Source organism: Nansenia antarctica (genome assembly GCF_963989245.1).
Source record: "Nansenia antarctica genome assembly, chromosome: 16".
In the NCBI taxonomy this organism is placed as follows: Eukaryota; Metazoa; Chordata; class Actinopteri; order Argentiniformes; family Microstomatidae; genus Nansenia; species Nansenia antarctica.
The window spans coordinates 18,255,052-18,268,747 of record NC_137686.1 but is presented as its reverse complement, the minus strand read 5'-3'; the positions used below and the strand labels follow the sequence as shown (position 1 = coordinate 18,268,747).

The 13,696-nt window shown below is 41.7% G+C and overlaps 1 protein-coding gene across 2 annotated transcripts; it reads left to right on the top strand.

Annotated features, from left to right (window-relative positions):
* Positions 1-7,021: 7,021 nt before the first annotated feature.
* Positions 7,022-10,967, top strand: rgs20 (regulator of G protein signaling 20; the record flags this gene model as incomplete). 2 transcript variants are annotated; one of them, XM_080546245.1, is made up of 5 exons in its annotated part: positions 7,022-7,084; positions 8,890-9,053; positions 9,679-9,756; positions 10,328-10,562; positions 10,779-10,967. In XM_080546245.1, 5 exons carry the CDS (start codon positions 7,022-7,024, stop codon positions 10,965-10,967), a joined length of 729 nt encoding a protein of 242 aa, XP_080402371.1. The 2 variants fall into 2 exon arrangements, with proteins under 2 accessions (XP_080402371.1, XP_080402370.1); XM_080546244.1 differs by having other exon boundaries at positions 9,667-9,756.
* Positions 10,968-13,696: the final 2,729 nt, after the last annotated feature.

Below are 13,696 nucleotides of genomic sequence, written 5' to 3'. Positions count from 1 at the left end.
AGTTTAGGAGCAGGAGATGGGCACCTGCCCGTAATGAGCGGTTTTCAGACCATAGTTTTTGGGCTGGTTTTTGGTGGATTTAGCGTTTTTTAGACTGTGGTTAGGCTGGAAATTGTCAATCCCATCTGGCAACCCTGCTCGTGGGCATAGATGTAGGCAAAAACGATGAGAATCTACTGACTGTCTTGATGCAGTTGTGAAGTTTTGTCAGAGAAGTAATACGATTCAATCACAGAAGTAAATGCAATTAAAGACCAACAACTCAGTAGCATACAACCAGTAATATCTGGTGCAATTTAATATTAAATTAAGTAAATATACTGTATCTGCAAGTGTAACCTGTTGAAAAGGTCAAATAAACTGACTTCTTAAGTTGCAATGTCTAAATGGAGATAGCTAGCATAGCTACTTGCTGCTGTGATGAAAACAAGGGTTTAATTCCAAAGAGAGTGGATGGGTGAGATGTCTCTCCCAAAGAAGGGAGAGACCTGTGTGTTTGGGCATCTTCAATGATCCAGGCAGTCATCCTGCCATGTAGCCACAGCTTTTGTGAAGCCTGCCTCCATAGATCCTGGCAAGAAAGAGGATTACATTTAAGGAATCTTCAGTCTGCAGGAAAAGATCCTCAATCCATAACCCACCTTGTAACCTGGCTCTGAGGAACCTGTGTTACAGGAGAGATGATAAAAGAGCAGCTCTAAGGTAATAAAAGAATAAGCTTGTTACCGCACTGGAGTCCCTACAGTACAGGATAATAACCTTTATGATGTCAAAACAAGCCTTTGATCAAACTGCATGTCAAGATCCAGGCCCAGCACACAGAGAAACAGATTAGGTTTGAGAAGCTTCATCGGTCTCTACAGGAGGAAGAGGTTATTAAGATAGATGCACTGAAGCGAGAAGAGGAGCTGAAAGGTCAGAGAAGGAGAAGATTGATGAGGTGAGCAAAGAGATATCGTCACGTTCATACCCAGTCAGAGCTATGGAGGAAGAGCTGAGAGCGGAAGAGACCTCCTTTCTGAAGAGCTACAATTTCATCACAGAAAGAGTGCACACTGCTAAATCCAGAAAAGGTTTCAGTGGCGCTGATAGACATGGCCAAATACCTGGGCAACCTGCAGTTTAAAGTCTGGAAGAAGATGCAGGAGATTGTTATGTATACTCCTGTGATGCTGGGCCTGAACACTGCAGACCCATGGTACTGTCTGAGGATCTGACCAGTGCGAGACAGAGTCATTTGGAATACCTCTATATTATAGACAGTCATGGTGAACAGCGACCTCTTGCCACCCCAGAGAGGTTTGAGGAACATGAAGGTAAATGGGTCATGGGCTCTGAGGACTTCAACTCAGGGACTCACAGCTGGAACGTTGGACATTGAATGTTATGGACTCTAGGTGTGGCCCTGGAGGGTGTCAATAGGTCTGATCCAGAACTGGAAGACTGGGGTATTGATTACTCTGATGACGATAGGGAGATTTATTCAGTGGTATGCCCAAACGGTCACTATCCTCACAGTGACAGAACAGAAACCTCAGACGATCAGAGTGCAGCTGGACTGGGACAAAGGTGAACTGTCATTCCCTGACCCTGTTTTCTGTCGCGGAATGTGAACCTATTGTTAAATGGCTGAGTTATGTTTTGTGTTCAATAAACATTGATCTTTCTTTCTCTCTCTCTCTATATATACTGTATATATATAGTTTCTTTGTGTATGTTGGGGTCTATGTTAGGGTCGTTCTTGGCACATATACATTGGAGTCAGAGGTGTCTGCATTACAGAGGGTTCACTAATATCCATTCCTGGGGCAGAACCTTTTTGCATATACAGTGCAGGACTAATACCTTTTATTTGGATGCGCTCTTGCATATGTGCATGGTCTATTATCTTCTCCAGGTGCAGGTCCCTCTTGCATGAACAATCGAGCATGCTGAGTGAGATATTGTGGACTACACCGCTCATCTCACATTGCTCCATTTACAGTTTCTTCCCCGCAATCAAATGAAAGATAATGAGGATTGTTGTAGCATGAAATTGAGTCCTGGGTTAATGTCACATAAAAAGGATGAAATAACTTTTGATAAGCATTGAAGTTGGGAAATATCATATGTTCACTTCCTAAACAAAGTCTTATATAGTTTGTGTGCAGGTGCATGTGTGAATATCTATGCTGACATCCTATTTGTGTGTGTGTGTGTGTGTGTGTGTGTGTGTGTGTGTGTGTGTGTGTGTGTGAGAGAGAGAGAGAGAGAGAGAGAGAGAGAGAGAGAGAGAGAGAGAGAGAGAGAGAGAGAGTGTGTATGTGGAGGAGGTCAGGAGGTCAACTACAGTATGAAAATGACGACTAAGGTTTCATACATGGGAAAGTGCTCCAAGCTCCGCACCATGGGAGATCGGGCCTTCTGCTCGGCTGCTCCCAGGCTGTGGAATGCTCTCCCTGACCACCTAAGGGCACCACAGTCTGTGGATGCTTTTAAACGAGGCCTTGAAACCCACCTTTTTAATAGAGCCTTTTTTTAGCCTTTTAATTGAACATGTTTATTGTTTTATCTTCCTGTTTTTAATTGTAGCACTCTGAGATTTCCTATGTAAAGTGCTTTTATAAATAAAATGTATTATTATTATTATAAGTGCTGTAATGCCAGACACAATGATTTTCATAGTCTATGTTGGTTGCAAAGTGCCTCTAGTCTCCTTTATGCCAAGTCCTCTGAGCGTTAGCAATGCCTTTCATCTTCTGAAGCACAGCCCTGGGTTGATAATAAACAATGTCAGAATATGTCAGAGGACTGGGTACCTTCACGATTGAAGGTTTGTAGGTGCGTGTGTGTGTGTGTGTGTGTGTGTGTGTGTGTGTGTGTGTGTGTGTGTGCGTGTGTGTGTGTGTGTGTGTGAATGTTGTATGTTGTATTTTCACACAACAGAATTACATTAGAATAAAAGATCTCAGCATGTCTCAATTATGTTGGATTTCATCAAACATTTCACAAATTACCCATAACTGTATGGGTGTTGCTGTTCAACAAACAACAGAAGACACAATCACACAAATGAATACACTTACTGTCATTAGTACTACCCTTTCCTTTCCCTCCGACACTAAGACCTCCTGTCTTAATCTGCGCTAAGCTGGTGAGATGCACTAAACCACAGTTGAAGCAGTGGAAACACAGTCATAATCCCCTTCTGCCCTCTCCACTGTAAACAGTCTTGTCGCTTGTTGGGGTCATTGCCGCTACCTTTGTTCTAGCTCAATAATGCTAAAGTATTTGGAGTCAGGGTCAGACACAGGGAAGAGATAGAGGCGTACAGAAGCAGAGTGGATTTCCCAGGGTTTCGTTATGGCCGGTAGGCCCCACAGAGGGAGTGGGCCACTGCCGATGGAACATGCCACGGTTTAGAATCATTCGACGGTGGGTCTGGCCCTCGTCTACTCTCAGAGGGATTGCCCACACTCCAGGCTTGATGTGGCAGCGAGTACGGAGACTGCTCCAGGACTGCCAGCGGGGGGAGGGCTACCAAACCACAGGGACCTACAACAACGACAATGAAGGAGATCAGGCCCTGGATTTGGTGCCCATTCAAGTACAGGTAGGCCTACATAATGCCACATTCTCATATCATAATATACATCCTTATCTTCTTCATCATCATCATCATCATCAAAATAGTCATTGTCTAACTGACGTAGACATAGTGAAGTGTATCTGTATGAAGCAGTTTCTCTACAAGGGACTGGCAAAACAAAATGATCAACTAAATAATCTCTTCTGACAGTATGATTTATGTCTGTAGATCGTAATAAGGTCTTGTAACTGAGGGACAGTGTACACCGTATTCAGATATGTAGTAATCGTTAGTTATCCATAGTAGGCAATCGTTCATAGCACAAATATCAATCTGATGATATCCCATGCCGACCAACGTTGTGGTTGCACCTGGAAAACTATGATCTAAAAGTGCCTGTGGCAGCAGCCATCTTTGTTTCTTGGGGCAATAGTCTATTTTTGGAAACATTTCCGGTCTGAACAAGACTAAGAAGATTAAGTGCAGTTGACTAGGATGTTGAGTCCTCAAATAGGTACACTCAAAACAAATCTAGAGGTTTGTTGCCACCCAAAACAAGGAGGAAACCACACCAACAAAATAGTCTACAGATAGTTTGAATTAATAATAATAAAACAATTATGTGACTGTTCCCTACAATAAGGATGGCTTCCAAAAATAGCCTTTCCTATTCCAAGAACGTGACGTTGTTTTAAGTTGGGAGTCTGAATAATTCTAGGTAAATGGATAAAAACAGATTTCCGCTGCATGGCTTTGTGTAGTGACCAACACTATTGTATATAGAACTATTTTGAGCGTAATCGGGAGTAGATACAGATGCTCAAGCTGTGATGACAGATAAACAGTTTAGGAATTATTCAGAACTGAGTGAAAATGGATAAAGGAACCAGGTGCAGGTCATTAAGGCCTTTAGTTCTAAGCGAATACTTAATCTATCCATGCTGAAGTGTGGATGAGCTGCATTGGCTTGTAAAAGATGATACTTGATTATAACATCAACAGATGAAAATGAATGAATGAATGAATGAATTGATGAATGAAATAAATTAAAATGAAATACGGTTGGATATTACCCCATGAATGAGATGTAAAAGGTTTGTCCACTGGTTATTGAGATAAAAAGATTAAAAAAAAACTCTTAACAGACATGAGCAATTATTCATGGCAGGGATTAAAGTATTGTCATAGACGGGTCACATGGAGGACCCTCGCTAACAGATGAGTGATCATTCATCAATTACTGACTGGTTGATTGGTTGATAGATTGATCATTTTCTACCATACTTGGTCAATACTATTGAAAGTGTGTTGTTGCCTCAAAATGGCATGACCCCTCTCACTAAACTTCAATAAACTTCAAACAGCACACTATTTACAACATCTCTTGAAGGTCAATTGATAGAAAGGTCAGGAACAACACAGAAAGAATCAATTCACACACAAGGAGTTATAATTCTGCACAAGTAGCTACAGAAAGGTACCTGAAAGCTTTTCTTTTCAAAGCCAGCAAATTCTGTTTCTTTTAGCATTAATCAATAGGGGAACCATTAATCAAAATGGAGACAAAACTCGAGGCCTGCTCATAAAGGATCCACCAACGACTGTTCTATCCGTCTATACAGATGGAAATGACAGCGGGGCAGAAATGAAGGCAGTTCTGTTGTTTTGAGGCTGGGTCTAAGACTCTGTGACACTGTTTGATTTACCACATAATCAACACAAGAGAGTACTGACAGATGTCTGTCTACAAGTGGTTGGTTTATAAAGGAAATATGATTGTTAAAGTATTTGTTAAAACACACTTTGTTTCAGAGCCAGTGAGTGGGTAGAATATTTACGAGCGTAATCTAAATAATCTTTTGCAAGGGAGACCTGGTCAAGAAAGAAGCAGTGGTCAATATAACGTTACTGTTATTATTATTGATTTGCATACACTGTGGGAGGAACATAGATTGTTGTGGTCAGCTTTCATCTCCTGCAGCCCGCCATGTTAAGTGGTCTTCAGGGACTCTGTGTTTTTCTCCATGCCAGACAGCACTTTGAATCCAAATTCTCCATAAAAAGGCACCTGATTTGGAATATACCATATCAATCAGTATCCATTTTGCCACCCTCTTGTTACATGTGACGTTGTCCTTGTGCTCATTATTCAGCAGCTTGCTTTCATATTCACAAGGCCCTAGTTATTTAGCCGTGCCGCAATTAATATGTCTATATGTGTTTGTGTGTGTTTGTGTGTGTGTGTGTGTGTGTGTGTGTGTGTGTGTGTGTGTGTGTGTGTGTCGAAGTTGACATTTGTGTTTGTGGGGTATAGCACAAAGGTGTTAAACAAAGGTGTTAAATTAAGTGATACTGAAAGAGATGGACATCTTCCTGCACAAAACAGATTAGCCCATTTGGAATGATGGAGAGTTTTTCAAGAAGAATATTAATTGTGAATTTTACTTATTCTTCAGTGCCTTACAAAAACAATGCTCCAAGTCAGGGTACAGACAGATCAATCTCAAAATGAGGAATGGTATCAAACATGCTTGCAGCAACAACTATAAAAGCCAAAATAGGGCCATATTACATTTGAGATAGTTATGAATATGGTTAGAGCATTTATACCGGGTCATGCAAGTGTAAGTACAGAGTGCCATCTAGTGTCTGCTTAGAATATCGTGATAATGATCCAAAAGCGTACTTCACAGCTTGATCTCAACGTATCACCAAGACCTGGTAAAGTATTGGAGCGTTCTGTAATATGCAACAAATCCTGCAGATGTCAGCATTGTTTTTCGTAACGACTTTTCCAATGTATTGGCGACAATCATCTGTGAAGGATAATCAGTGTCAGTCAGTCCATCATATGTTTGGTCTCTCTCTTTCCTATGAATGCTTAGAGATGTAAGTCCCACCCAACACAGTTTAACCTGTAGAGGGAATTTGTGTCCAATCTTTTTCATGCATGCAAACCCAGTGAAATCAGAAAACTAATTTAAACTAAATCATGAATCTGGATGGTGTAAAACATATTACATTACGCTACCTTTAATTCCATTTCCAAGACTTCCCTGTAGCCTACCCTGGCTCTGTCCATTTTATATACTACTGTAGCCTTGGCTTAGAGGGCGCGGGAAATCTAGTGCGCCTACTCCCCGGCGCGGTTTCAGCACCACGGACAGCGCCGTGCCTCTAAATGCGTCTTATCTTATCTTATTTGCAACCAATGTCAATGTGATAGGCTACAGGCAGCACACGGAGTTTCTGCAATTTCATTCTGTCCGTGTGGTGCTATATACGTTTCCTTGAATGGCGTAGGTAGACCTATCTGACTAGGAGTTGCAACCCGAAGTGTATAATAAATCTGTGACATCCAGGGGGTTTACACGACCACCACTACTACTACTTGGAGAGGACACGCATGCGCATTAACAGGAAGCAGCCGGGTCGGAGGAAAAAAAAAGCCTTATGCCAACGGATGTAATCAAAGCAAAGAACTACCTCTTCTCTCTGGGCATACATGGTGAAATTGTAAGTATTGGTAGCCAATGGTGTTTCCTTCCTTACACGAACGGTCCGCGAGTGGAGCGTGTCAAGCCATTTCCTGCATGGCATTTAAAATGGCATGACACTGTGATCAGGCTCTTCAGTGGGCTTTTAACAGATATGTCTTTTCGGTGGTCGTCCTGGGCGATGAGGCTGTATGGTTGCTGTTCTTTCTATTGGTGTGATGTGCGCTGGTTAATGCAATGCCTCTCATTGTTATTTTAGTTTTTTTTTTTTACGCACAAGAGCACTTATTTTCCATGTCATATAAGATTCTTTTCCCGTCTTAATCTGTAGTGCGGCATATGATTTGTGTAGGTATTAGTGATATTAGGATTTTTGCCTGTATGGATACCACCACCCCCCACCCCCACCCCCCATTTCATCGTCTATCTATAGCAAGAGAAGCAATCCATAACGTTGTGCATTATATGTGTCAGTGCTGGAGTGCCCAACGCATAACACATAAATATGCTGTTCGTTATTGGGTAGCCTATCTATATAAATCTCAGCATAACCTCCCCCGTCTCCCGATTTCTCTCTCTCTCCTTTTTTTTTTTTTTTTTTTACCATCCATGGGTCCATTTTAGAAATTGACAAATCGTTTTGTATTCACTGAAAGACTATGATAAAGCAATACTGCGGTTAGATTCGCAAGCTGCACCCTCGGGTCTCCCCTCCCTGTAGCCTACGAAATATTCAGACATTTCTGCCCACAGAAGCATCGTTTATTGTGCCAGCAGGTATTGGTAATATTACCGTGGGTTGAACGCGACAGCCTTGAGACTATGTAAAATGATCAGTCACATTATATTTTTTTGTCAATGTTTCTAATTGTCCTATACCATGTGACATAATAGGCTACGCTACTGTATGGTGTTGACACATTATAGCTTATGCTGTTACGAGTAGGCCCACCATCCTGCGTGCAGGCATTCTGTTTCATAAGACGATCTTGAAGAGAGACAACCATGGATCAGGAACGCACAGTGTAGGGGAAAGGGATACAGTGCGAATTTCTTTCCACATCTGCAATGGCATTTTGTCCACTCATTCACATAGCTGTCACTCAAATAATGTGTCATCACATGCATTTCATCGTATTTGCTGTTACTAAGGGTACATGCAGTAGTCTTTTCAAGGAATAATCACCCAAAGCAGCTGGCTCAGAGGGACTTTATTGAACTAGGCCACATGTGTTGAGATCTGTGGACTTTAAGCACCCAGTATCAGGATGCAGTTGGGCATGTAATTGCAGGAGGTGTTAAAGACACTCTCTTTAGAGTCCCTTATGTTTCACTGTATAGGCCTAAAGGGACATGTTGAAACATATCGGGCAGGTCTGATGAATAGAATGGGTAGAAGTTGAATTATGAAAAATGTGTATATATCGGTAGCACTTACACCATCATTTGCAATTCTGTTCAATCCAATAATAGCTTTCTTATTCTACAATCGTTGTCTTATTTGGATCAGTTAAGACATTTACTGTGGATTTATTGTACTCTTCCAAAGCAAAAAATGGGTTGTATCCTCTAAACACATTATATTGCATGCATTAACAAACAACACATTTTCATTAATGCGACTGATGTCACACACAAATGACAATTTCAGTTCTAATTCAGTTGGATTATCGCCCACGACAATAGGCGATAATCTCTTCCTCACGCCACAATATTATTTCCACTTGGCCCTTCATCCATATCCTCATCTCCGCTTCCACCCATGTGATATGGCACCTCTCCTCTCCTCCGGTCTCAGCCCTGTCCTCTCTGTCCTGTCCTCAGCCCATGGGATCAGAGCGGATGGAGATGCGAAAGAGGCAGATGTCGGTGCAGCAGGAGTCGGCGGCGGGGGGCGCTGCACCGGCCCAGCAGGACCAGCAGGGCCAGGGGAACCGGGCCTCCAACGCATGCTGCTTCTGCTGGTGCTGCTGCTGCAGCTGCTCCTGGTAGGATGTCCTCTCCTTCTCATCTCTCCTTCTCATCTCTCCTTCTCGTCCGCGACAGGGGCGCTCAGCATGGCTCGCATACCCGCACACACGGGGGGGCTGAGCCGCCTCGCCAGGCAGAGAGTAGCTGTCTTAGCGTACCGCCAGTGTGACATCTGTCTGGATCAGCATGGTTGCATGGTTTTAGCACACACCCAACCCCGCAGCCTGTACTATGCGGTAGAAGCTCTCTTATGATCAGCTGTTAACTGCATATGGACCCTCTCAATCCTCAATATGGGTATCATAGGGGTCAACGGTGATAATTCCTTCACGAGCCCTGTTACTATTTCTCACATGGTGGAGGCTGGTGGAGGTAGAAATCAGAGGACGAGCTCACGATAATGCACGGAACGGAATGAGTAGTGGTCTCCGGATTCTACCTCCACCTCCAGCCCAGTACACATTTTGAATCTGAATGTGTTTGGAAAAGTAACCACCCAGACTGGGTGAGGTACCACTTCTCACAACCAGTGCCAGGCGCTGTGTGTGTGTGTGTGTGTGTGTGTGTGTGTGGTAGTGTGTTAGATAGTAGTTAGTAGTAGGGTCATGTGATGTGTTTACCACCTTACAGTCTCACTGTTAGGAATGAAGACAGGGAGGAGCGGGACCGCCGGGGCTCATACGATGTCAAAGCGGAAGGCACTGCAGACTGTGAAGACATGTAAGTCCAATGCGTAAATAAGAATATTATTTTATTTATCTTATTACATTTATTCCTACTCATTTGTTTTATTTTTCATCAATTCATTATTATTATTATTATTATTATTATTATTATTAATGCCATCTTTTAGAGTCTATTTCAGTGTTCTCCAAGAAATAGGGGCATGTATGATAGTTATTATTGACTGTCTAATGTGTATTTCAAGTATTAGTGACAATGAAATAAACTGTATTGGTAACACTTAACATTATTAACTTTCCCCTATACATGCGTAGTAACCGTGTAATTACTCATGTAACAACATTGTAATACCATTGTCATTTGGTAATTGCATAGGCAATATGGGAGTTTAGTGGTATGTATGTCAGTCCTCATTCCACTTGTTTAATAACACAAAACTCTCAACATTACGATGCAATTGCAAATCTAGCTAAATACAACACCTACCTGTATAATAACCCATTCCAAAGCATGACAGTATTCCATGGCCAGTCCTTTGTGATTGGTCTAAATGGTTTCAGTGTCAGACCCTATGAGCCGCGTTGTAAGCTGTGTGTGCCCCCCGCAGTCCTAAGCCCACTCTGGAGGAGGTGCGTGTGTGGGGTCAGTCCTTTGACAAGCTGATGGGCTGCCCCGCGGGAAGGAGCGCCTTCCGGCAATTTCTGCGCACCGAGTTCAGTGAAGAGAACATGCTCTTCTGGCTGGCCTGCGATGAGTTCTGCAAAGAGACCAATAAAACCGCCATCGAGGAGAAGGCCCGGGTCATTTATGAAGATTACATCTCCATCCTCTCACCCAAGGAGGTTTGTTTGACAGTTGTAGACTTCTAATAAGCATACAATTGTAAACACACCTTTTTTTAAATAAAATATATAATCTGCCACTGAATTCATGATCGGAAAGTATGTCGGAGGATAAACGACACTAAGAACACAGGTTTACACAGTTCAATGCAGTATATATTCAGACTAACATTATCATATCCGTTTCTCTAAATCTCTTTGTCTATTGTTCCCCAGGTGAGCCTTGACTCCCGCGTGCGCGAGGTGATCAATCGGAACATGCTGGAGCCCTCGTCCCACACGTTTGACGACGCCCAGCTGCAGATCTACACACTAATGCAAAGAGACTCCTACCCCCGCTACATGAACTCCCTGGCCTACAAAAACCTGCTCAACACCCTGTCAGAGCAGGCCCCAGAATCTTAGGTGATGATGACCTGTGATCTTTTCTCTCTCTCTCTCTCTCTCTCTCTCTCTCTCTCTCTCTCTCTCTCTCTCTCTCTCTCTCTCTCTCTCTCTCTCTCTCTCTCTCTCTCTCTCTCTCTCTCTCTCTCTCTCTCTCTCTCTCTCTCTCTCTCTCTCTCTCTCTCTCTCTCTCTCTCTCTCTCTCTCTCTCTCTCTCTCTCTCTCTCTCTCTCTCTCTCTCTCTCTCTCTCTCTCTCTCTCTCTCTCTCTCTCTTTCCCCTCTCTCCCTCCCTTCTTTCTATTTTCTTTGTATATTAGTGTGTAGAGTATGTGAACAGGGCCTCGGAACCTGGCCCACCCAGGGAACTCAGTGCTATAGCGATCTGCACCTGACAGAAGACACTCAGGTCTCAAAATCTCCGAGGGCTTGACACACCACAAGTACTGCTACAGATCAACATAGCAAAACACTCCAAAGGAATAATATTCATGTTTTTATTTTTCCTCTGTTTTTTTTTTAAAGAAAAAAAAATCTATTTTATTTGTGTTTAAATCTTTTTTTGTATTGTCTGTTATCACTATTGTTTTTTGTATATTTGTTTTGAGAGAAAGATTATGCCTACTCCAGGCTATATATTTATGAGTTTGTAAATAGAAAAAGGGAATTGTGGGCAATGGGAATTTAATGCCCAGTTCTATTTACTGCGTATGAAAATCAAAGCTCAAGTCAAGGCTACAGGATGATAGCTCTACTTGCAGGCAGCTTTGTGGGGTACTGTATAATTTACACAATGTTTCCCCCTGGTCCCTTTCGGCTCACCTCACAGTGTGGAACCATAACAATGTGACTTGGCAACTCCAGTTCATGTAGAATAAGTAATTCAACCAAGTGCTAAAATATCTTTTTTTAACAGTGACCAAAAGGGAACGCTAGCTGTAAAATGAAACAAACTGTAGGAATGAAGAAAGAAACCAACAGTAGAAATGAATTCAAATGCATTCATGAGTAATAGCTAAAAGATGAGTGTAAAGGTTTTGGTCCTTTCTTAATTTCAAATACATCCTCCAGCCAGCACCTCAAGTATTAATAATTTACCCATCATTGAAAGGATACTCGAATAGATTCTGAAATGATAACCTATATTTTAATGTGGTCTGACATCTGAAATTACGATACAGTACGTTCTTTTGCCAATTCTGAAATACCAGCAAGTATTGTATATGTTTTAAGTATTACGGCGAAGTAAACTATAGTGGTCATTGGCTCATGTACAGTGTAGAGAAATATAGCCTGGAGGTACTCCCTTCAGACCTAGGAAACGAGAAGCCTATGGGGGGGGGGTTCACAGTTGAAATAGTGCATAGCTATTCAGTGGCGAGTTTCTATAAGCCAGATCATTTTTATCGAATCAGTTGGCGATTGAAATAATTTCCCTGGGGTCAGACCAGTTTAGCAGTGACACCAAAGCTACCAGGTAAACTGTGTTAAAACATGTTTTTTTTTTTTTTTTTACAATTTCTTTGACTAAAATTGGAGTTGCCAAGTGTTAAATAATATGTGTATCAGCTAGTTTAATTGAGTTATTTTGTTGCCTCACAAACATGTCACACAAAGACAAGATCCTCACTCGGGGAAGTGCCTTGACATTCGATTTTGTGACATCTCTCTCATGGGCAATGGTTGTTTCAAAACTCTTGCCATATATGGATGGTTTGTGGAGCATCCTTAATCAGTCAGTGACCAGCTGATTTGTCCTTGTTGGCAGACTAAAATTATTGCATGTGTTTTATTGATTCCTTATTCACCATGAATACATCAGTATGTTTTCGTAGATTAATCAGACAATGTTATGAAGAAAAATGAAAACACATGCCTTTATTTGATAAGGACAAGGAACGGCAATGAATAGGACAGGTAGACAGCATCTGGACCTCTGTCTGCCAATGTGTTTGCTTCACGGTGGTACTTCTACTTGTCTTAGAGTAAACTTACTTGATATGTGCAATTTGAGCTGATGGGTTCACCACGTAGATCAACCTCAAACACTATCTAAGCCAATGGGTTTGGAGTGATACTGCCTATAAATGTTTTTTTTCCTTCTGTTTACTATATAAGAAATGTGTTATTTTGCAGTAAGTTTACTAAAGGATACATTTTTAAACAAATAACCTGTGAATGTTTACAGTATATGGTTTAGTTTTTTTCTTTTCTGTTTTATTCCAAGAAAATAATGATTTGTGGGCATTTTGATTCTTTAAGATAAAATAAAGCACAATAATTTTACTGACCTGCAGTTTCATTTTCTCTTCATGAGAAGTGTTATATATGTACACCGCACATACAACCCATACAACACAAGTACGTACACCCTGTGTCATTCAGTCTTTTTACCTGAGAAGACTATTGTCAATACAAAGGATTTCATTCCATGAGTTTATGCAATGCTACCAGCCATACAGATCAGTCTTGTGTAGGACCTCCATCTGTCCAACCAATGTGAACACCACAAGGGCTGCATATAAGGTGAGCCTCAAGAGAATTGTTATCAAAGCGTTGCAGCAACAGCCATATTGAATTAATCTCACTGTAAGAAATGAAACAACCCTGCCCAATGTCCTCATTAAAACCGTATGCTCATTTGATGTTATATATTTTTTCCTAACATTTATTTAATACATAGCAATGCATGGTACAAGATAGGTTAATCCATGTGCTGCTGAGTGATTCTAAGCTGGCCTATATTTCTGAC